At 39.0% G+C, this 25,213-nt stretch overlaps 1 protein-coding gene across 6 annotated transcripts in view; it reads right to left on the reverse strand.

Moving 5' to 3' along the window:
- PAN3 (poly(A) specific ribonuclease subunit PAN3) overlaps positions 1–24,804 on the reverse strand; it is a 161,868-nt gene extending 137,064 nt beyond the window's left edge. For all 6 annotated transcript variants that reach the window (XM_079138575.1, XM_079138574.1, XM_079138573.1 and 3 more), the window contains exon 1: positions 24,110–24,804. In XM_079138575.1, the coding sequence (XP_078994701.1) occupies positions 24,110–24,539 (430 nt within the window). In that variant the 5' untranslated portion in view covers positions 24,540–24,804. The remainder of the gene's footprint in view (positions 1–24,109) is intronic.
- Positions 24,805–25,213: the final 409 nt, after the last annotated feature.

Here is a 25,213-nt window from a genome sequence, read left to right on the forward strand (position 1 = left end):
ATAGTGAACTGTCAGAGAGATTTGAAATCTGAACAGTCCAGAAACCACCACAGGACATTCCTCTCAGTTGATTCTAAACTCCTGACTCACATTTCCAACTGCCTATTACTAAATGTCTCTCACTAGATATGTGACACATTCTTTTAAACTAAAAACTCACAATTACACTTATTACTTTCTCTCCCTCAGCAATCAACCACCCCCACCAAGTAGTTGATTCACCAAATCTCTCAAATGTGCCTCCAATAATTGATTTCCACTGCCCTAAACCAAGTCCTTCACATTTCTCAACTATTTAAAGACGGCTCCAAATTGTTTCCCCATCTCTACCCTTAGGTGGCAAACAAAACAAAACCAACTAGCTTTTTAAACCCACTATGATTATCTTTTTAAAACACTTATATTACTTATTACCTTGCCTAGAAAAGCCTTCACATTGTGGCCATAATCCATCATTTGACACCACTCCCCATAATACAGCCTACTGTTGCCACATCAGATGACTAGAGAACAAAACCATGAACAATGCTTTTTCTCAAAATCTGTGTCTAGAATGTCACTCTTTCCTACCAGGTATGCTTCATACATCTTTCAAAAAATATTTCAATTATCACCTTTCAAAAAAACCTTCTAAAATATTCCTCCATACTTTATTACACATTGTATATCTATACCATATCAAACCATCCCATAATTTATAATTTCAAACTTTTCTAAACTATGTATTCATAAATGACCAAGATAAGGCTTGATAATTAAATTAGGTTCTAATTTAAGTCAGTGCCTACAGTGTATAAATTCTATGTAATTTGTGAAAGAGTCTGTCATCTACATAAAATATCAGATCTACAGAGAGGAAAGCAGAAATTTTAAAAACTGCAGTCTTTATGGCAAACTGACCCTTACGAAAGTTGTCACACCGTTTCTTCAAGACAGCCACAGCAATACCTATAGCAAGACTTTAAAAAGAAAAGAAAAATCCTGAAACAGCGGAAACCCTACTGTTCCACAGTAATATATGCAACACACGGTTCTGACCTAAAAAAAAAAAAAAAATTAAGATATCCATCGTTATTTGATCTTTTCAATCGGAAAGGAACTGCAGTGCAGCAAGATTCTGGTAAAGCAGCTGATTCTAATAGTGCTGCAGCACTATAGGGCTTCTAAGATGAATTTGCCACAAACTTGACAACAAATTAATTGGGTTTCTGAGTGAAGTTATTTAGTACTGTTGAATTTAAATTTGAATATTCAAAAATTTGAATATTTCCTAGAAAAAAAATGTCTTCCAATAAGACAGTTTTAGTTTGGGATCTATCCCAAGATTACTGCTACATTATCAATTTTTTCCTACACAATCAAATGCTGCCAATAAAGAAATAAATGTTTTGAAGTTTCTATTGTTCTTGTTTTCTCAGAAAAGCAGCTTGGAAGTTAATAATACAGAAAATTTTAATTTTAAAACCAGCTTATTTGTCATTGTAAAGTATAAGCTTAAGAGCACTTAAACCCCTGGTTCACCGAGAACTGAGAAGGCTTATTGTGGAAAACCTAACCAGCAAACTGTATGCATTTCCAATTCTTTTGCCAGCAAACTGTATGCATTTCCAATTCTTTTGCTAGATCCTGTAGTAAACTAACCACTGGTTTGGTTTTTTTTTTTTTTTTTTTTTTTACACCCTCCCCACCCCGCCCAGTCCCGATTATGAAAGACTTAATTTATTTTTCAAATTATTTTTATATATATTTTTAGTTGTTGATGGACCTTTATTTTATTCATTTATATGCAGTGCTGAGAATCAAACCCAGTGCCTCACACATGCTAGGCAAGAGCTCTACCACTAAGCCACAACCCCAGTACCCTGACTTAATTTAAAAAGAAAATTCAGAAATATAAAATGAAAGTCTCCCACAACACCAACACTGAAGTAACCACTATTAACAACTCAGCATGTATTTCTTTAGGTCTTCTTATACATCTTTTATTTATTTTTATTGTTTTATAAGAGCTTTATATTTCTATATGTGGTTAGGTTCATCCCAACAAACTCATACATACATGGAAATCAACTTCAGTTCATCTTAAATATCTTTTAAGACAGCATATCATGCATACTAATATCTTTTAAGACAGCATATCATGCATACTATTTTGTAACTTCTCCAGCCACCTTCCATTTAGCAGTATATCTTAAGCAGTTTTTCTTATCCGTACAGAAAGCTGTAACTTAATCTAACTGCTATTTGGTAACCTACTATATAGATGACTGTTTAAAGGAATTTCACTGTTCTCAAATTTTCACGACCTCAGATCAGTTGCAATAAAAAATCTTGTATGTATATATTGTATTTCTCTAAGATGAGTTTAAACATGAAATTATGTCAAAGGATGTGAATATTTTAAATTTTCATGAATACTGACCTCCAAAGATCATAGGAACATAAATTCATATGAAGAATATATTAGGATGGGGATATAGAACACAAGTTTAGCATATGCAGCCTGGGTTCAACCCCTTATACCCAGCAGCAATCTTTTTACTCTTACACATTTGAAATGTTTAATAAAAAAAAAAAATGCTTGTTTTTATCTTGATTTTATTCATTTGTTAATGAAACTAAACAACTTTTATATACCTGCTATAGTTTGAATGTTGACTATTCCCTATAGGCCCATCCATGTGTTCAACTCTTGGTCCCCAGGGTAACCTCAACCCTGAGGTGGTTGGGTCTACTGGGAGGTCTTAGGGTGGGGAGCACACCCTTAAAGGGGACTTTGAAACTCTGGTGTCTACCCCTTTCACCTTTGCTTCCTAACTCTGGATGTAAACTGTTTTGCTCTGTCAAGCACTCCCACCACAATGTGCTGACTTCCCACAGGCCCAGAGACCATGAATTGCTGACTAGAACCTCCAAAATAAACCTTTTCTCCTTAGAAGTAGATTAACTCAGCATTTCATTATACAAAAGGAATGCTAGTATAATATTTATTGGCCATTTTGTTTCTTTTGTAAATTGCCAAAGATTCTTAAAGGTCCATCATCTTTTTAAATGGGGCATTTATCTTTAGCTCCTCAGCGATCTCACCATACAAGTTACTAACTCTAATAATCTAGCAAAGACTGGATAAACCTCTCAGATAATTCTAGGATATGCTATATTAGAACAAGAAGTATTTACATTCTATTTTTAATACATTAGAAAGAACATTAACTTAAGTAAAACAAATGATTTAAATCCTCTCTCTACCAATGTGACTTTCAGAAATTAGCCTTTAAGTGACCATTTTAAATGTCAAATGAAAACAGTACCTATCTCATGTAATAGTTATGTGTATTAAATGATAAAAACTTACATACATTATGACTGGCACACAAGAAGAACCCAAATGTTATTTACCTATTCTTTCTTTCTCCAATGGGGGGAAGAGGGGTTACTGATCAATCAAAAACCATTTGTTTCCAAAGTTTTAAGAGGTCATATTTCTTGATAATCTTACCCAGTTCAACGGCTTTAAGTGCTATGTGTTCTCGTTCAGATGAGGTGTCTCCCAAAAGCTCATGTGTGAGGCAATGCAAGAAACTTTAGAGATGAAATGATAGGGCTGTAAAAGGTTTAACCTAATCAGTGTATTAATTCCCTGACAGGGAGTAACTGTAGGCAGGTAGGGTGTGGCTGGAGGAGGTGGTCCTGGGAGGTATCCCTTTGAGATTTATTTTTTTGTCCTTGTTGAGTGGAGCTCTCTCTTTGATTCATGTCCTCACCTACCCTACTCTATCACACCCTTTCACATGATGTGCTGCCTCACCTCCAGCACAGAGAAATGGAGCCAGCTATCTATGGACTGAGACCTATGAAACTGTGAGCCCCAAAATAAACCTTACCTTCTCTAACTGTTCTTGTCAGGTTTTTTGGTCACAGCAGAGAAAAAAAAAAAAAAATTGACCAAACAATGACTTCTGACTTGGAGTTTCTTTAAGCCGCTATCTCCTTCCAGAACTCCAAACTTCTACCTATTTACCTCCTCAATATCTCCATTTGAATGTCTAATACATATCTCAAAAGTAATCTGTTCTCCGAGCACAGTGACGCAAGCCTGTAATCCCAGCAGCTCAGGAGGCTGAGGCCTAGAGGATCACAAGTTCAAAGCCAGTCTCAGCAATTTATTGAGATCCTCAGTAACTCAGTAAGACCCTGTCTCAAAATAAAATACAAAACAGGGCTGGGGATGTAGCTCTCTGGTTGAGTACCCCTGAGTTCAATACCCAGTACCCTGCTCCCCAAAAAAGTAATCTGTTCAAGCAGGCATAGTGACACACCGCTTTAATTCCAGTGACTCAGGAGGCTGAGGCCAAGAAGATTCCAAGTTTGAGACTAACCTCACTATTTAGCAAGATTCTAAGATTCTATCTCAAAAATAAAATAATAATAAAAATAATAATAATAAAAGCCAGAGATGTAGCTCAGCAGTAGAGCACCCTAGGTTCAATTCCCAGCACCAAAAAAAAAGTAACCTGTTCAAAATCATACTCCTGATCTGGTCTCCCACGCATGCTCTGTTTGCAGCTTTCCCCATCTCAGCTGATACTAACTCTATCCATCCTTCCACTTCCTTGAAACCAATCAACTCCTCTGATGAGCTACATCCAACATGAAATTATTTTGGTTCTACCTGCAAAAGTATCTAGAATCTGACTAGTTTTAACTACTTTCCACTGCTATCTCCTTCTAAGACATCATCACTTTTGGCGAGACAACTGCAAATAACTTTCTAAATTCCTTTCTGCAATCTCTTACCAACAAACCCTTTTAAAAACTAAGTCAGGCTGGATGTAGAGGCTTACACCAGTATTCTCGGCCTCTGAGGAAGCTGAAGCAGTAGGATCCCAAGTTCAAAGCCAGCCTCAGCAACTGAGTGAGGCAACTGAGTGATAACCTGTCTCTAAATAAAATATATATTAAAAAAGAAGGGGTTCAGTGTTAAGCACCCTGGGTTCAATCCCCAGTACCAAAAAAAAAAATTAATTTAATTAAATTTTAAAAACCTAAGTCAGATCAGATCACTCCCTTTGACTGAAAATAAAAGCAGAAGTCTTAACTCTTCCCCCTTCCTCACTCCACATCAAATTATCTTTCAGGCATTCCCCATCTCTAATATCTTTGTCCCAGCTATTCCCTCTGCCTGAGATAACCTTTTCCTGTTAACTGCCTTGGCTCTCCTCCTTCCAGTTTACATTCAAATAGTACCACCAACGAAGCTCATCCTCATCTCACTATTTATTAATGTACCAACCCTACTTCTACTTCCTCATTGCCTCCTATTCTATCCTATTTCCATTTTAACAGCACATCGTCTTTTAACATACTCTAAAATTATTGGAGTTAGGTTTATGGTGTATGCCTTACCCACTAAATTTAAGATCTATGAAGGAAAGACTCTTATCTATTTTGCTCACTAATACCTAATACCTAAATAGTACCTAAGGTAAACACCAATAAATGTATGTTAATTAAGTGAATGAAGCTGGACATGGTGGCACACTCCTATAATCCCTGCTGCTCAGGAGGCTGAGGCAGGAAGATCACAAGTTAGATGCCAATCTGAGCAACTGAGCAAGACCCTGTCTGAAAGTTTTAAAAAACAAAGGCTGGGGATGTAGTTCAGTGAGTCCAATCTCCAGTTATCACAAAAATAAAATAAATGAATGAATGACGCTCCATTTGTTTTTCAAAGACATTATCAGTATATATGAAGTCTTTTTATGATACATATAAATGAGAACCTTACTAAAAATTTTTTTAAAAGCTGCCTTGCTAATTTTTCCAAGCTTTGGGAAATGGGAAAAGATTCCCTGTCCCATCTCTGTCAAGAATACTCTTCCTCACAAATGGTTGCTATACTGCTATAGTCTACAAACTTTTATAAAAGATCACTTATGCAATTTAAGAGGCTCTACACTAGGGATGTAGTTCAGAGGCAGAGCATATGCTCAGCATGTACAATGATCTGACTCCAATCCATAGCATCAAAAAAGGCTCCATTCCACTTTTATTCTTCACCCCTGATTTCTCCAATTCAATCAAGTATGCAAGCAGATTCAAGAACAGCAATATTAAGACAGGTTTAGGAACAAGTAAGCAAAAAATAAGAAAGTTAAACGGAATAATACATCAAGTCCCTTCCAACTTTATCCAGCTCTATTTGTGCTCTAAGGTATCAAGAACATAGATGAACAATGAAAGACAATGTTATTATATACATAAATGAAATTCCCCAGCAACTAGTAGACTACTTACGAATATTATTAAGTTACAAAAGATATGATATCTAACTATCTCTAGACACGCAAACCATGGGGGGGTGTCTTTCTCGGGTAGATAGGATATGAAAAAACATTTTAAATAACTTATTTTTAGCTAATGGTAAATAAAACGCATAGATTGTCTTAAATGAACCATGTTTGAACCACCTTACTGAAGATTCTATATGCTCCTTAACATTATATCATGTACCTGTATATTTTTACAATACAAATAAATGTATATAATATATTAAGACATAACAACTTGGGACCAACATTTTTAACAGTAAGACAATAAGAGAGAGTATAATTCAGTGGTAGAGTGCTTGCCTACCAGGAGTAAGGCCCTGGATTCACAGTCTAGCACAACAACAACAAAAAAAAAAAAAAAAAAAAAAAAAAAAAAAAGAATCTAAATACCCATCATTAAAACCTGATAATCAAACATGCAATGGAACATTATGCAGTCATAAGAAAAGAGAATAAGACTGAGTTTCACATGTGAAAGTAGAACAAAATATAAGCAATTAGGTAAGAAAATTCAAAGTGCTTTAGGCTTCCATGTGTGCACTTACATATATATGTACATGTGTGTCAATATGTACTAGAGGTACAGAAAGAGAAATACATGAATGATAATACAGATAGAAAACATTCTTGAGTTGGACATAACTGTAAGCCTAGCTATTCAGGAAGCTGAGGCAGGAGGATCATAAGTTCAAGGACAGCCTGAGCAACTTATTGAGACCCTGTCTCAAAATTAAAAAAAAAAAAAAAAAAAAAAAGAAGAGCCGAGAATGCAGTTCATTGGCAGAGCATGCCACTGGGTTCAATTTCCTGTACAATACCACCAACACCACCATCAACAACAACAACAACAAAAAGTGAATATTTTTTAAATTGATAGGAATTAAAAGAGGAACCATCTTTTAAAGAAAGGAACCAGGAAACTTAAGAGGAAAAGAGAGTATTTTCCCCTCGGTACCCTTTTATGCTATTTACATTTTTAACTTATGTATGAATTCCATTTTTGATTTCCAAAATAAGACATTGTTCACATGTTTCTCAGGCTGGATTCTTTTTTATCTTAAAGATATGATTAAAAGCTAACTTTAAGGAGCAATCCCGCCCAACCACCACGACAAGGTTGGTCACAATCGCTGAGCAAGCTGGGGGACGAGCCAGCCCACTCAAACCCGACATTGAGGTCAGACACCTTCACTGAGCGACCCCACCTGACCCCCACACAGAGGTCAGATGCCATTGCTGAGCCTGCCTACCTGCCCCCCCCTACTGCTGAGGGACACTGCACTTGCCTCTATGCTGACTCAGCGCACCCTCGCTGGGGTTCCCCAGCTTCTTTATAGGCCGGTGCAGGCATTTTGAATTATTGCTGAGGGCATGGCCATCATCATTGGAAGGGCGACTCCCTTCCTGAGACAACTACAGGAGACTGGAGGACCTTTGACAGGACCCAGGAGTCAAGAAGAGGAGGTATTGAGAGACTAGGGATCAACTCAGAGCCACCGGGTGAGTCTCTCCCACTGGGCGGGCTCCCCGGATGGGGCAGTCCCGGAAGGCAGGGAACTTCGTGGAGTAGAGAGGCCCAGTGAGACTCCCCAGCTAGAGCCATGAACCCAGTCAACAGAGAGCACTGCAGAGGAGGGCCACACAGCAAGAGGATTCAATGCACAGTGAGGGTCCCAGGACCTGGCAGTAGGACCAGACCGCAGGCAGCTTCTCGGAGGAGGGCTGCACATTAAGAGGCTTCAGTGCAGGGTGAGGCTCCCTGGCCCAGGCAGTAGCTCCGGTCCCCAGGGAACGTAGCAGAGGAGGGCTGATCAGCGAGGGAATCCCTGGCAGGGACAGGTTCCCCAGCCAAGGTGGTAGGTCCGGAACCCTAGGAACATCACAGAGGAGGGCTGCCCAGTCCAGGCAGTAGTTCCTGGACCAAACGGAACTTCTCGGAGGAGATCTGCCCAGCGAAACTTCCCCACCGGGTGAGTCTTCCCCGCTGGGCAAGGCTTTCCCACCAGGGCAGTAGAACCAGAGACACAGGCCCAGACCAGACGTGCTCCAGCCCGCAGTCTAGTCCCCCTCTGGCTGACCATCAGACAACAAGTGGAGGCGCCTCTGCCCAACAGCAGGAACTATACCCCACCTGAAGGCTATCACCCCTAGAGGGGCAGCTTCCTTGTGTAGCACCGCATTATCAAGTTCCTCCAAGACTTCAAGCTACTGAAGGCTAGGAGGTGAGTTATTGGGAATCTACAGGGACACTATAAGCCAATAGAGTTTCACTACTAGATACCTGAGCAATATGAGAAAACAAGGGAAGAAAATGTCCCAAACAAACCTAGATGCTACATCAATAAAATCCAATGACAGCATGGCAGAAGAAATGTCAGAAAGGGAGTTCAGAATGTACATAATTAAAATGATCAGAGAAGCAAATGATGAGATGAAAGAGCAAATGCAGGCTTTGAATGATCGCATCACTCAACAGTTAAAAGAGCAAATGCAGGAAGCAAAAGACCATTTCAATAAAGATTTAGAGATACTGAAAAAAAAACAGACAGAAATCCTTGAAATGAAGGAAACAATAAACCAAATTAAAAACTCCATAGAAAGCATAACCAATAGAATAGAACACCAGGAAGACAGAACCTCAGACATTGAAGACAAAATATTTAAACTTGAAAACAAAGTTGACCTAACAGAGAAGATGGTAAGAAATCATGAACAGAATCTACAAGAATTATGGGATATCATGAAAAGGCCAAATTTAAGAATTACTGGGATTAAGGAAGGCTTAGAGAAATAAACCAAAGGAATGAACAATCTACTCAATGAAATAATATCAGAAAATTTCCCAAATCTAACGAATGAAATGGAAAACCAAGTATGAGTGGGTTATAGGACTCCAAATATACAAAATTCAACAGATGCACAACAAGGCACATTATAATGAAAATACCTAACATACAAAATAAACACAGAATTTTAAAGGCTGCAAGAGAAAAGAATCAAATTACATTCAGGGGGAAACCAATACAGATATCAGCAGATTTTTCAACCCAGACCCTAAAAACTAGAAGGGCCTGGAATAACATTTTTTAAGCTCTGAAAGAAAATGGATGCCAACCAAGAATCTTATACCCAGCAAAACTTACCTTCAGATTTGACGACAAAATAAATTTCTTCCATGATAAACAAAAGCTACAAGAATTTACAAAAAGAAAGCTGGCACTACAGAACATTCTCAGCAAAATATTCCATGAGGAAGAGATGAAAAACAATGATGCAAATCAGCAAAGGGAGGAACTGTCCTAAAGGAATAGCCAAATAAAGGAGAAACCAAGTTGTATCAAAAAAACAAAAATGAGTCAAATGACCAGGAATACAAATCATATCTCAATAATAACCCTGAATGTTAATAGCCTGAACTCATCAATCAAAAGATACAAGACTGGCAGATGGGATTAAAAAGAAAGATCCAACAATATGCTGCCTGCAAGACACTCATCTCAGAAAGAGATACCCACAAACTAAAGATGAAAGCATGAGAAAAAACATACCATGCACACAGACTCAGCAAAAAAGCCTGAGTATCCATCCTCATACCAAATAATGTGAACTTCAAGCCAAAGGTAGTCAGAGGGATAAAGAAGGACATTTCATACTGCTTAAGGGAAGCACAAATCAGCAAGACATAACAATCATAAATATCTATGCCCCGAACATTGGCTCATCCATGTATGTCAAACAAATCCTTCTCAATTCCAGAAATCAAACAGACCACAACACAATAATACTAGGCGATTTTAACTCACCTCTCTCACTGCTGGATAGATCCTCCAAACAAAAATTGAACAAAGAAACCATAGATCTCAATAGCACAATCAATAATTTAGACTTAACGGACATATATAGAATATACCATCCAACAAAGAGTGAAAACGCTTTCTTCTCAGCAATACCTGGATCCTTCTCCAAAATAGACCATACTTTATGCCACAAAGCTAATGTTAGCAAATACAGGAAGACAGAGATAATACCTTGTATTCTATCAGATCATAATGGATTGAAATTAGAAATAAATGACAGCGTAAAAAACAGAAACTGCTTCAATACCTGGAGATTAAATATTATGCTACTGTATGATGAGTGGATAACAGAAGACATCAGGAAGGAAATTAAAAAATTCTTAGAGGTAAATGAGAACAAAGAAACATCATATCAAAATCTCTGGAACACTATGAAAGCAGTACTTAGAGGAAAATTTATTTCATGGAGTGCATTCAATGAAAGAAGAAAAAAAATCAACAAATAAACAACCTAACACTACACCTCAAAGCCCTAGAAAAAGAACAGAGCAACACCAAAAGTAGTAGAAGACAGGAAATAGTTAAAATCAGAGATGAAATTGAAACAAAAGAAACAATTGAAAAAATTGACAAAATAGTTGGTTCTTTGAAAAAATAAACAAAATTGATAAACCCTTAGCCACACTAACAAAGAGAAGGAGAGAGAAAACTCAAATTACTAAAATTTGGAATGAACAAGGAAATATCAAAACAGACACGAATGAAATACAAAACATAATTACAAGCTATTTTGAAAATCTATACTCCAACAAAACAGAAAATCTCGAAGACATTAACAGGTTTCTAGATTCATATGAATTACCTAAACTGAACCAGAAGGACATAAAAATTTAAATAGATCAATTTCAAGTAATGAAATAGAAGAAGTCATCAAAAGTCTACCAACAAAGAAAAGTCCAGGACCACATGGGTTCTCAGCCGAGTTCTACAAAACCTTTAAAGAAGAGCTCATTCCAATACTCCTCAAAGTAGTCCATGAAATAGAAGAGGAGGGAACCCTCCCAAACTCATTCTATGAAGCCAATATCACCCTGATACCTAAACCAGACAGAGACACATCGAGGAAAGAAAATTTCAGACCAATATCCTTAATGAACATCCACACAAAAATTCTCAAGAAAATCTTAGCAAATCGCATACAAAAATATATAAAAAAGATAGTGCATCACAATCAAGTGGGTTTTATCCCAGGGATGCAAGGTTGGTTCAACATCCGGAAATCAATAAATGTAATTCACCATATCAATAGACTTAAAGTCAAGAATCACATGATTATTTCGATAGATGCAGAAAAAGCACTTGATAAAATACAGCATCCCTTCATGCTCAAAACACTAGAAAAAATAGGGAGAGTGGAAACATTCCTTAACATTGTAAAGGCCATTTATGCTAAGCCCATGGCCAATATCATTCTAAATAGTGAAAAATTGAAAGCATTCCCCCTAAAAACTGGAACAAGGCAGGGATGCCCTGTTTCACCACTTCGATTCAACATTGTCCTCGAAACTCTAGCCAGAGTAATTAGAGAGACCAAGGAAATTAAAGGGATACAAATTGGAAAGGAAGAACTCAAACTATCCCTATTTGCTGATGACATGATTATATATTTAGAGGAACCAGGAAATTCCACCAGAAAACTTTTAGAATTCATGAGGGAATTCAGTAAAGTAGCAGGATATAAGATCAATGCTCATAAATCTATTGCACTTTTATACATAAGTGATGAATCCTCAGAAAGAGAACTTAGGAAAACTACCCCATTCACAATAGCCACAAAAAAAATAAAATACTTGGGAATCAATCTAACAAAAGAGGTGAAAGACCTCTACAATGAGAACTACAGAACACTAAAGAAAGAAATTAAAGAAAACTTTAGAAGATGGAAAGATCTCCCATGTTCTTGGTAGGCAGAATTAATATTGTCAAAATGGCCATACTACCTAAAGTGCTATACAGATTCAATGCAATTCCAATTAAAATCCCAATGACGTATCTCACAGAAATAGAGCAAGCAATGATGAAATTCATCTGGAAGAATAAGAAATCCAGGATCGCTAAAGCAATCCTTAGCAGGAAGAGTGAATCAGGGGGTATCGCAATACCAGAACTTCAACTATACTACAAAGCAATAGTAACAAAATGGCACTGTATTGGCACCAAAATAGGTAGATAAATGGTACAGAATAGAGGACACGGACACAAATCCAAATCAATACAATTTTCTCATACTAGACAAAGGTGCCAAAAATATGCAATGGAGAAAAGATAGCCTCTTCAACAAATGGTGCTGGGAAAACTGGAAATCCACATGCAGCAGAATGAAACTAAACCCCTATCTCTCACCCTGCACAAAACTCAACTCAAAATGGATCAAGGACCTCGGAATCAGACCAGAGACCCTGCATCTTATAGAAGAAAAAGTAGGTCCAAATCTTCAACATGTCAGCTTAGGATCAGACTTCCATAACAGGACTCCCATAGCACAAGAAATAAAAGCAAAAATCAATAACTGGGATAGATTCAAACTAAAAAGTTTTCTCTCAGCAAAGGAAAACTATCAGCAATGTGAAGAGAGAGCCTATAGAGTGGGAGAAAATCTTTCCCACTCATACTTCAGATAGATCACTAATTTCCAGAATACACAAAGAACTCAAAAAACTCTACACCAAGAATACAAATAACCCAATCAACAAATGGGCTAAGGAAACAAACAGACACTTCCCAGAAGATCTACAAGTAATCAACAGATATATGAAAAAATGTTCAACATCTCTAGTAATAAGAGAAATGCAAATCAAAACTACCCTAAGATTCCATCTCACCCCAATTAGAATGGTGATTATCAAGAATACAAGCAACAATAGGTGTTGGTGAGAATGTGGGGGGAAAGGTACACTCATACATTGCTGGTGGGGCTGCAAATTAGTGCAGTCACTCTGGAAAGCAGTGTGGAGATTCCTTAGAAAACTTGGAATGGAGCCACCATTTGACCCAGCTATCCCACTCCTTGGCCTATACCCAAAGGACTTAAAATCAGCATACTACAGAGATACAGCCACATCAATGTTCATAGCTGCTCAATTCACAATAGCCAGATTGTGGAACCAACCTAGATGCCCTTGAATTGATGACTGGATAAAGAAACTGTGGTATATTTACACAATGGAATATTACTCAGCCATAAAAAATAATAAAATTATGGCATTTGCAGGCAAATGGATGAAACTGGAGAATATCATGCTAAGTGAGATAAGCCAATCTCAAAAAACCAAAGGACAAATGATCTCGCTGATAAGCAGATGATGACATATAATGGGGGGGAGGGGGACAAGAATGGAGAAAGGAGGGACTGTATAGTGGGAAAAGAAGGGTGGGAGGGGTGGGGGGAAGAAAAAAAATAAGTCAAAACTATTACCCTAGGCAAATGTACGATTACACAAATGGTACGCCTCTACTTCATGTGCAGAGAAACGACATGTATCCCATTTGTTTACAATAAAAATAAATTAAAAAAAAAAAAAGCTAAGTTTAAAAAAACTAGGGACAGGATTGAGGTTGTAGCTCAGTGGAAGAATGCTTGCCTAGTATGTGTGAGGCACTGGGTTCAATCCCTGGGACCACATAAAAATGAATAAAATAATGGAATTGTGTCCATCTACAACTAAAAATATTTTTTTAAAAAAACTAGGGATAATATTTCTTTTAAGAAAAAGTAAGACATACCAAAAGAGAGATCAAAAAAGGAAGTCTTTGGGGCTAGGGCTGTAGCTCAGTAGTAGAGCACTTGCCTGCCTATCGTGTGAGGTACTGTGTTCGCTCCTCAGCACCACATAAATGTAAACAGATAAAGGTATAAAAAATACAATAACATTACTTTTTAATGAAGAAGACTGTTATCTGCATGCTAATTAATTCAGTCAAAATTAGTGATGAGTATGCCCTTACCTACATACTGAAATTAATCTGCTGAGTGGTCAGTGTTTCTAAAAGTTTTTAAGAGGAAGAAGGAATGAATTTTAAAGATTAAACATAAAGTAATTTGTATTTGATAACATAAATATCTTAAAAACACAGAAACCATTTAAAGCTGAAGGAATTTTGGAGATCATGTACTCCATACTCCATTCTCCTGTTTTACAAATAAAGAAATGTGTTTTCACACAGACCTAATGACTAGCCCAAGGCCACAAAGTTATTGTATAAGAAAGCACTAAATTAAAATCCCAAAACCCTCAGAGTCCAGTACTAATTCCTGTATGCTAAAAGGATACACAACTACTATTTATATTTGTCAATGAATATAAAATAACAGCTCATAAAACAAATATTTTATCATATTCCAATGTGGATCCTTAAACTATAAACAGGATATAAAGTATGCTAACATGGAAAAACATATGAGAAATGCTACAAAATTCACATGCGTGCACATGCACATGTATGTTCCAGACTGAATTTTGTTTCCCCAAACATGAATCCCTAACCACCAATGTGACTGTATTTGGAGGCTTTTAGGAGATAACAAAAGTTAAATGACATTATAAGGGTGGGACTCTAATCCAATAGGGCTGGTGCCCTTATTAGAGAGGAAAGAAGAAACATGAGTGCTCTCTTCTGTGAGTGCAAGATGAAAGGCCATGTAAAGACAAGATGCAGGTCTGCTAGCCAAGAAGAGAGCCCTCCCAAGAACTCAATTTTCAACCACCTTGATCTGGGGTTTCCATCCTCCAGAACTGAGAAAAAAAATAGTTATTTAAGTCACTCAGTCTATGATATTTTGTTATGGCAGTCCAAGCTAAAAATAATTATTACACATATGATATATATATATATAGATTAAAATTAAATATATGTCTACACCATTCATGTATAGAAAAAGTCTAAATGTGTTTAACCCCGAGCAATAAAGTAAGAAGACTGGCTTATAGTGATTTTATATACTTCTCTTCTGGTTGGAAATTTTTACCAAACACACACACACACACACACACACATATATACATATATATGAATATACACACACATACAATTTAGCATTTATTTGTACGTGTGTGTGTGTGTGTGTGTGTGTGTGTTTGTGTGTGTGTTTGATTTTATCATTTAAAAACTAAAGGCTGGGGAAGTGGCTCCCTGGTAGAGGAGTCACTGGATTCCATCCCCAGCACAGTGAAAAAAAAAATTCTAAAAACCTAAACTAAAAGATTGAAAACCAACCCTAAAATAAATAAGTGGACAAATATTCAAATGTTAATAAATGTTCCTAAAAATTCTAGCACAAATTTTTAAAATATCATTTCTAGGTATTGTTAAGTGTTCACAGCTTTGTACACAAGAGCAAACATGCCTATGTAAAGCAGGTTAAAAAAAATATACTACTCCAAGGCAGGGAATGCTGCTCAGTGGTAGAGAGCTTACCGAGTATGCCCAAGGCCCTAAGTTCACCTCGGAATGGCAAAAATAAAAATTAAAAATAAATACTGCTCCAAAATGAAGATGGATAGTTCAAGTTAAGAGAGAGAACTTAGCAATAAAACCAAATGAATTTTGGACACACACTACAGTCTGACTAAAACTTAAGGGAACTATGCTAAGTGGAAAAAAATAAACCTAATTCCAAATGGTTACATACTGTATAATTCAATTTACAGAACACTCTTGAAATGGCAAAATTATTGAAATGAAGAACAAATTAGTGGTTGCCAGGGATTAGGAGGGAAAACAAATTATAAAACAGCAAGGTAAGAAAGAATGTTGAGACTTTCCTGTCTTGACTGTGTTAGCAGGGACACAAACACATAAGTAATAAATTCCATAGAACTTAAGACATAACATAAACATATGAACACAGTACTAATAAAATTAGTAAAATGTGAGTAAGACAGATGGGCTATAGCAAACAATACTGGTCATGACGTTATATTATAGTTATGAAGGATGTTACCATTGGAGGAATATGAGTGAAATACACATGAGATCTCATTTCTTAAAAACTGTTGGTGATGCTACAACTATCTCAAAATAAAAAGTTAACCTAAAATGAACTAAAAGTTAGATAATAAACAAGACAACCTCTTGTCCATTAAAAAAAAAAAAAAAAAGTGGGAGGAAGAAATTCTAGAGAAGGGCATGTACCAGGAAGATGTTTTGGTTTGCTTTTAGCAATCATTTATCTTCCAAGAACATCATTTCAAATGTACTTTCATAGAAAGGAGTACATTACCTGAACTCCACCTGGACTTACGTTATATCCGCTCCTTGAATTTTCCTCACAAAACTTATTAAGACCTATTATTATCTTATACATGTATGTTCCCCACAAGTTCCATTTGGCAGAATTTGTTTTGTTCACCATTCTATTCCTTTTATCTAGATTAGAATTTGTCACCCTACAAGCACATTAATGAGTGAAATAGACAGTATTATAAAATCTTTGTTATATACTTTGTGTGCTATACAATAAAAGTGTTTACACCTAGACCAACTATGCTAATGGCAAATTCTCAAGACTTAAACTTTCTCACAGGTTAATACAAATGTGTGGAATGAAAAGATTAGTCACGGCTTAAGAACAGCTTTGCCACACATTTTATATTTCAAAGTTAGTATGTGCACTCCAGGTTTTACATGGCACTGCTCTCCTCCACTTGTAAAGATAACCACAACTCAATAATCTGTAGCTTATTTTACTGGTCTTTTGACATGTGCTCTCAAAAAATTTAGAAAGAAAGGAAATACAGAGTATAAACACAGACTTACTATTAACAATATTCAGTAACAGCAGCAACTTGGACTGAGACCTCACCATGTACCAGGCAATGCCTGAAGGCAACCCATGAAATCTCATAACAACTCTGAAGTAGGTGCTATTATTATTTCCATTTGGGGGTAGGGGTTTCTGGGAACTGAACCCAAAGACATCAAACATGCTAAAAACGCATTCTAAAACTGAGCTACACCTGCAGCACCAACTTCCATTTTTTTAAATGGGAAAATCTGAGGCTTAAAGGTTAAAATGTACAAGGTCACAAAGCCAGTAAGTAAAGGAATGAGGATTCCATCTCAGATGTGTCTTATTCCAAAGCTTTCACTACTAACTGAACTAGAACTGAAAAAGAATAATTTTTTAGTAAAATTAATTTACTGGTTTTCAAATAATGTATCCAAAATATAAGTAGACATAGTATTTTAGCTGCTAAAAACGGAGCATCTTTAGGATTAAAACCATCGTGAAAATTCAAAAATTTGAAAATGGCCAACTCCTCTAACTCCAGCTACACAGGAGACTAAGGCTGGAGGATGATAAGTTTGAGACCAGCCAGGCAATATAGCAAGATACTCTGTCAAAACCAAAACAAAACAAAAGAACAATTCAGTTGAACACAATTTACACTGCAGGTTCAGAAAAATCTCAAGTACAACAGAAATATGAAATGTCAAAAATTAAAGTAAATGCCTTAATTTTTTAATCAACTATTATCTTATAAATGCCAATCTTGAATGCCAAAACATTGCCAGATCAAGAGAAATGCTGGAGTAGGAAAATGTAATATATACATAAAAAGTAAGTAACAAATAATTAAGTGTAGTTCCCTTACAAGGCTGAAACATGATTGCAACTAAGTGTACTATGAAAAAGTCTATGTGGTTCCATTTTCTACTGCTTCCACAATAAGGATAAAATTTTCTTGCTTTCAGAAGCTGAGTATAAATCTATGTGAAACACTAACAAAACAATATTACAAATGTGAAGTACTAAGGCAATGGATATAAAAAAGTCACCCAGTTAGAGTACAGTAAAGACTAATCCCATTGACACTCTTAATTCCAATACAAATAATGGTTGTCCTTTAAGGAAAACCAGAAATCTGTATTTCTCTATTAAATCTTTTGATTTTTGCTTTTGTTGCTGTTGTTATCATCTAACCCAGTTAAAAATCAACACACAAGGAAATTAAAAACCCAATTTTATAAAGTTTAGCCACCAGAATGATTGCAACTATAAGACATATAATGCCAAGTTTCGAAGGGGAAGCAAATGAAACTCACCAACTTCTGGAATGAGTGTAAATGTGGTGTAATCATTTGAGAAAAGTTATTTGACATCATTTAATAGTGCCAAACCCTATTAGGCACATAAATCTTATTGAGACCCAGAAATATTCCACTAATAAGTACTCCAAAGAAATGTGTAGACTTTCTCACCAAAATTTATGTAAAATTCCTAACAGACAAAAACTGAACAATCTAAATGCCTACCAACAATAAAATGAGAAAATAAAATGTGATATAGTCATAGAATGTAACTCTATTCAGAAATGAGATTAAAGAGATTGTTCCTATACAACATGAATGTATCTCACAAGCATTCACTTAAGAGTACATACTATATTATTCCACTGCTATGAAGTTCAAAAAGAACAAAATTAGTCTGTAATGCTAGAAATCAGTATAGTAGTTACCTCTGGTAAAGGGTAGTGAAAGGGGAAAGAGCAGAACTTTGAGGGATACTCATTAAGTTCTATTTCTTGATCTGACTGCTACTTAATATGGTACAAGTTCTCCTGTTCAAATTCTAAGAATTTATCTAGGTGTGTGCTACAGTTTTAACATACCCCTGAAGTTCATGTATTGGAAACTTACTCTGCAATGTAACAGCGTTGGGAAACAGGGCCTAATAAGAGGTGATTAGGTCAAGTGGGCTATTCCCTCATAAACAGATTAATGTCCTTACCAAGGGAATGAGCTGGCTATTTCAAGAGTGGGTGTGTTATAACAATGAATTCAGCCTGCTCTCTTGTCCTTCCACTTTCTGTCATGGGATGACACACACAAAGGACTTCATTGCTGGCACCTGGGCATCCAGCCTCCTGAATAGTGAAAAATAAATCTCTTTATAAATTACTTGAGTCTGTGATATTCTGTTACAGCAACACAAAACATACTAAGAAAACTGGCATGGAAAGTGGGGCTGTTGCTATAACAACTACCTGAAAATGTGGAAGCAGTTTTGGAAATGGATAATGGGTAGAGGCTGGAACAGATTTGAAATGATTGCTAGAAATAGCCTGTACTACTGTGAACAGAGTGTTAAGGCCAATTTTGGTGAGGGCTCAAAAAAATTACTGTAGGAAAAGTCTGAGACTTCTTAAAGATTATTTAAGAAGTTATGCTAAGAATGCTCATGGACATATAGACTATAAAGGCAACTCTGATGAGATCTGGGATGGAAATGAAGAACATGGTACTGACAAATGGACTAGAGGCCATACTATTACAAAGTCACAAAGAATTTGGCTGCACTGTGTCCAGGCCTGAGAGCTTTATGGAAGCAGTTTTAGAACAATGAACTAGGATATCTAGCAGAAGAAATTTCTAAACAAAATATTGAAAGAGCTGTATGACAAGTTTTAACTATATACAGTAAGATACAAGAGAAAAGACATAAAGAAGAATTTATAATTAAAAGAGAAACAACAAGATTTGGAAAATTCATAGCCCCATCAAGTAAAAAATGAAGACTTATTTAGGAGTACAAACCAAGAATGTGGCCAAGCTACCCTCTGCAAAGATTAGTGCAGACAGAAAGAGAAGGGGTTATGAATATGTTGAGAGAATGACCCTACTATGGTTTAGACATTAGGTGTCCCACCCCCAAAACTCATGTGTGAGACAATGTAAAAGGGTTTAGAGAAGAAATGATTGGGTTATGAGAGTCTTAACCCAATCAGTGGATTAATCCCCTGATGGCATTAATTAAGTGGTAATTGAGGGCAGGTAAGATGTAGTGGAGGAGGTGGATCCCTGGGGACATGCTTTGGGCTATATATTTGTACCTGGAGCCTAGAGTCTCTCCCTGCTTCTTGATCATCCTGTGAGCCGCTTCCCTCCACCACACTCTTCCACCATGACATTCTATCTCACCTCCAGCCTCAAGGAATGCAGGCTGCTATCTATGGTCAAAGACCTCTGAAACCATATGCCCTGAAATAAACTTTTCCTCCTTCACAATTGTTCTGGTCTTTTAGTCACAGTAGTAAGAAAACCAACTAAAACAGACCCCAAAAGCATTTCATAGATCTCTGAAGCTTCTTCTCTCATCACAGGCCCAGAGCTCTAAGGTGGCAGAATGGTTTGGGAAACTTGGCCAGTACAGCACCCTCCACAGGCTTGCCAACCTGAGTCACCTCAGGACTCTACTCCCAGGTCCCCATAGCTGCTTTCCTGCAGACTCAGGTGCAGCTCATATCTCTAGAATATATAGGCTGTAAACCTTGGTAGTCTCCATGTGGTATGATGTGTATGTAAGGACACAGAACTAAAGAGCTATGGAGACATGGTTATCTCCCCTAGAAAGGATGTCCCCAACAACCTGGGGGCTCTGGCAGTGACTTGTGGTGGAGTCAGCACAACCAGACAGCCACCACTAGGACAACACCTAGTGGAGCAGCCCCCAACACCACAAAACCATACGGCATGCAACTGGGAAAACAGCAAGCAAGGGACTCCAACTGGGGAAAACTACTGGAATGACTGAGTCCAGCAAAGGCATAGGGGTGGGACTTGATGCCTTGGAAGCCCGATCCCCACTCCAAGATGGAGTCAAAGGAGATTATTCTCCAATTTTAAGACTTAATGTGGCACACTGGTAACCCCCATAGGAGGATGACAAGTTCAAAACCAGCCTCAGCAATTTAGCAAGGTCCTAAATAATTTAGCAAGACTCTGTCTCAAAATGAAATATAAAAAGGGCTGGGCATGTGGTTCAGTGGTTAAGCACCCCTGGGTTCAATCCCTGGTACCGACCCCCCCCCCCCCCCAAAAAAAAGATTTAATTTTGTTTTCCCTTTTAGGCTCTGGACTTACTTGGAACCAGTTATCACTTTCTTTCCTGTTTCTTCATTTTGAAATGAGAGTATCTATCCTGTGTCTGTTCTATCACGGTTTTGTAAGTACAAAATTTAATTTCACAGTTTCAGGGTTAGAGAGGAATTTACCTCAGAATGAATTACGCATCAAGTCTCATCAAGTCTCTCTATATCTGATTTAGATTAGACTCCACACTTGGAACTTTTAAGTTGATGCTAGAATGAGTTAAGATGCTGGGGATTACTGAGATGAAATGAATGCACTGTGCAGTGGAAGGATATGAACTTGGAGGGAGGTCAGGGGAAGAATTCCACCGTTTGAAATGTGTCCCCTAAAGTTCATGTGTTGGTAACATCCCCAAGGCAACAGTGTTGGAAGGTGGGCTTCAATAAGAGGTGATTAAGTCACAAGGGTTCTGGTCTCATGAATGGATAAATGTTGTTACTGAGACATTGGATTAGTTATCAGGAATGGACCTATTTTAGGGCTAGGGTTGTGGTTCAGTGGTACCATGCTTGCCTAGCTCGTGTGAGGCACTGGGTTCGATTGTCAGCACCACGAAAAAAAATTAAATAAAGATATCATGTCCATCTACAACTAAAAATATTTTAAAAGAAAAAAAAAAAAAAAAAGAATGGGACTATTACAAAAGGAAGTTTGGGCACTCTCTTGCCCCTTATGTCATGGAATGATAATGCTGCTTGATGGCCTTTACCAGATGCCAGCACCTTCATGTTAGACACCAGAGCAATGAAAAATAAGTTTCTTTTCTTTATAAATTACCCAGTCTATGGTATTCTCTTATAGTAACACAAAATGGCCTAAGACACTACTTTATACAGGTACTTCGATTAGAAGTCAAAATATACATACCTGGACATACAAGAGAGCAGGGAGGAAAAAATAAAACATTTCTGCAAGCACATCCAGCTTATTAGAGCACAGCAGCTATGACCACTCAGCTGAGAAAATACTATACAATCTTACATTTAAAGAGTCAAGAAAATACAGAATTGTCTTAGTGATGCTACAAAATCAGCAACTAAGAGAATTTATTCTCCTAATAGCAATGCTTGTTAGAATGTGCTGTCTACTTCTAATTCCCTTGTAAGTGATGCCTATCTCTAAAAGTACAGTATGAGAATACAGTAAAAGGCAGCAAATACACTATAAAGTGAACAAGTGTAAAAATTCAAAATGGCCATTAACTTTACCGGCCACTCACTGATAAAAGCAATTTCATCTCATCCAAGAGTCACAACGTAGGTATTTTTGAGATACCAAGCCTACCACAAAAAAAGAGCATCGACCAATCAAGTTAAATGCCACAGAATCAAAATATATAAACCGGCTATTTAATCAGGTAAGTGTTAAATGACTAAGTATTAAATTTTTTAACATTTTCTTAGTTGTTGATGGACATTAATTTTATTTCTTTATATGTCATGCTGCGAATCAAACCCAGTGCCTCACACATGCAAGGCAAGTGCTCTACCACTGAGCCACAACCTCAGTCCCAACTAAGTATTTATTTTAAAATGCCTTTTTACCATTAACTGCCTATCCTCAAGACCTTATATCTCAATTAACTTCCTTTTCTAAGATATGGAACCATCTACTGCTAGTATTTTTCCTCCACCTAATGCGCTTACCTTCAGCTCCCACGTTCACCTGTTTATATCCTGTCCAATCTTTCATGTCTCAACTCTATTCTTTATGTGGTAATAAGAAAACCTTAGAAATATCATCTATTAAATCAAATACCAGGATTTTTTAAAGTGCCTCTTTCCGTGGATAGATGCTGTTCAGTTTCAAAGCTTACTTATCAAACATTATTCATAATATGAACCTCAACTCAGTCATTCAGGAAAATTTTACCTTGAAAACACAAAGTTGCTGCTCAAAAGTGATAAAATTCCATCAATAAAAGTAACCATTTTATCAGGTATCTGAAGTTACAAATTTTTAGCCTATGGGTCTCACCAAATACATCTGCATTAACATCAAATCCATCATATGAAAAAAGACAATCTTTAAAATGCAAATCTCTTGAAAGATGCTTAGTAAGTAATTCTCACAAAATAAGGGCTAAAACATATCAAGTTAACTTAAAAGTTGAAAAAAAAGGCAAAAATGTTCTCCTCCCAAGTTAAAATGCCATCAAATTATTTCAAGATCTACATGGAAAATAAACTATACTAACAACTAAAAAGCTGCAAGGCAATAGGTAACGACAAATAAAGAATAAAAACTATGAACAGCTCTAAGATAGTCTCACCCAAGCGTTCAATGGTACACAGGTATACGCTGCTCAAGAAACGCTATCAAAGCACAAGGCCGTGAGTTTGCTTGATGCAAAGTTGTGGAAACAGGGTCTCCACTAACGCCCAGTTAACTCACTGCAGCTTTCAAGAAACCTATTGAAATACGAGTCTTGTGAAATTCCTAAACTCCCGACAAAGGCTGTGCTGTCCGCTCCCTCTTCATCCTTAGAAAGCATTTCCTGCCTGGAAAACCTTTCTCCCGCAAGCCTCCTACAAACTCTTCCCGTTCTTTGACCCACTTAAGCAATGCCTTAAACCAGCCCCTCACCTCTCTCCCACTACCCGGTACACACACACTCTCACACCCACTAGGGAACCTCAACACCCGGCAGACAGCACTCCGCGCGGGCAAGCAAAACACATGTGCTTGCAAACCCAGCCCCTTGCCACACCCCCCGGAAACGACACCCCGTTTCTCACACTCCGCACGCCACAGCCCATCCCCCTTCCTCCCCGCCCCCACTCACATCACCCCAGTCCACCCACCCACGTTCCCAGGAACCCTGGCTCCCCTCGCTCCAGGGCTAGCCGAAAGCCGTGGGGAGGGGAAGCAGGAAGCAGGAAGGAGGGCTCAGGCCTGGCCTAGGCCTCGCAGACGCCCTGGGAGGTGAGGGGGGGAACCGCAGGCCGGGCTCGGCTCCCGTCCGCAGCGGGGCCGCCTCCGGCCCTAGGCCTTCCCCGCGCCGCCGCCCGGAGGTGGAGGTGGCCCTCCCCGCCCGGACATACTCACTTGCCAGCCGCGCTCCATCGAGTCCCCCGCTGCCGCCGCCTCCGCCGGCCGTGGCTCCTGTCCCCGGGCCCCCCAGATCCGGCTTCTTGGGCCCCGGGGGCGGGCCGGCTCCCCCGCCGGGGACGGCTCCAGGCGGAAAGCCGGCCACGGGCGCGCCCGCCAGAGCCAGGGGGACGCTGTTGCTATGGAGGCCGAGGCCCGGGGCAGCCCCGGCGGCCGGGTCCTCATGCAGGAACTGACACTCCTCCCCGTAGAAGCAAGTCTTATCCTTGGCGTAGTAGCGGCAGTACTTCAGCTTCACTCCCGCCGCCGCCCCGCCGGGGACACCCCCGACCCCCGGCGGGGCCACTACCGCCACTGCCGCCGCCAGCGAGGAGGAGGAAGAGGAGGCGGCGGCCGAGGGGGGCGGGAGGCCGCCGCCACTGTTCATGGCAACGCCGCAGCCTCGTCTTCCGCCGCCGCCCGAGGAGCCGCCGCCGCTGCCGCCACCATAGACGGGGGAGGGAAGGAAGACGCTGCCGGTGCCAGATAAAAGCCTGGGCGGGTGGGTCTGTCCCGCTGCGGGAGCCGGAGCCGCCCGGGGAGAGGGGGGAGGGGAGAGGGAGGGAGGAGGGGGTAGGAAGGAGGGGAGGGGAGGGGGAGAGTTGGGATTCTCTCTCACTCACTCTCTCGTTCTCTTTTCTTAAAGGGGCCGCGCGGGACGACGGGGTGAGCGCGCGGGCCCAGACGGGGACTTCGAGGGCGCGGGCTGGGGAAGAGGGAGCCGCGGCGGCGAGCAGGTGGGGAGGGCGGAGGGGCCGGTTTATTTTTAAATTCTGCCTCCACTCGCTTTCTCGCGCTCAGGTTCCTCCGAGTTGTTTATTCCATTTTCCTCTTCCTGAGACGGCCGTCGCTGCTGCGCGTGCGCGCCGAGGCGCGGTGGCTTGTGGGTAGCGGGAGCGCGAGGGAAGCCTGGCCCGGCGCCGGGCCCCCCGGGGCATCCGCGAGCTGGCGGCGGTTGGACGCGCGGTCCTCGGTGGCGTTCCCGGATGCCTGTTGGGTGCTCAAGTTCCCACGAGACCGGATACCTTCTTTTTTCGTATATTTCTTATTTATACAGCCAGG

Source organism: Sciurus vulgaris, assembly GCF_902686455.1.
Source record: "Sciurus vulgaris genome assembly, chromosome: 4".
NCBI classification, from domain to species: Eukaryota; Metazoa; Chordata; class Mammalia; order Rodentia; family Sciuridae; genus Sciurus; species Sciurus vulgaris.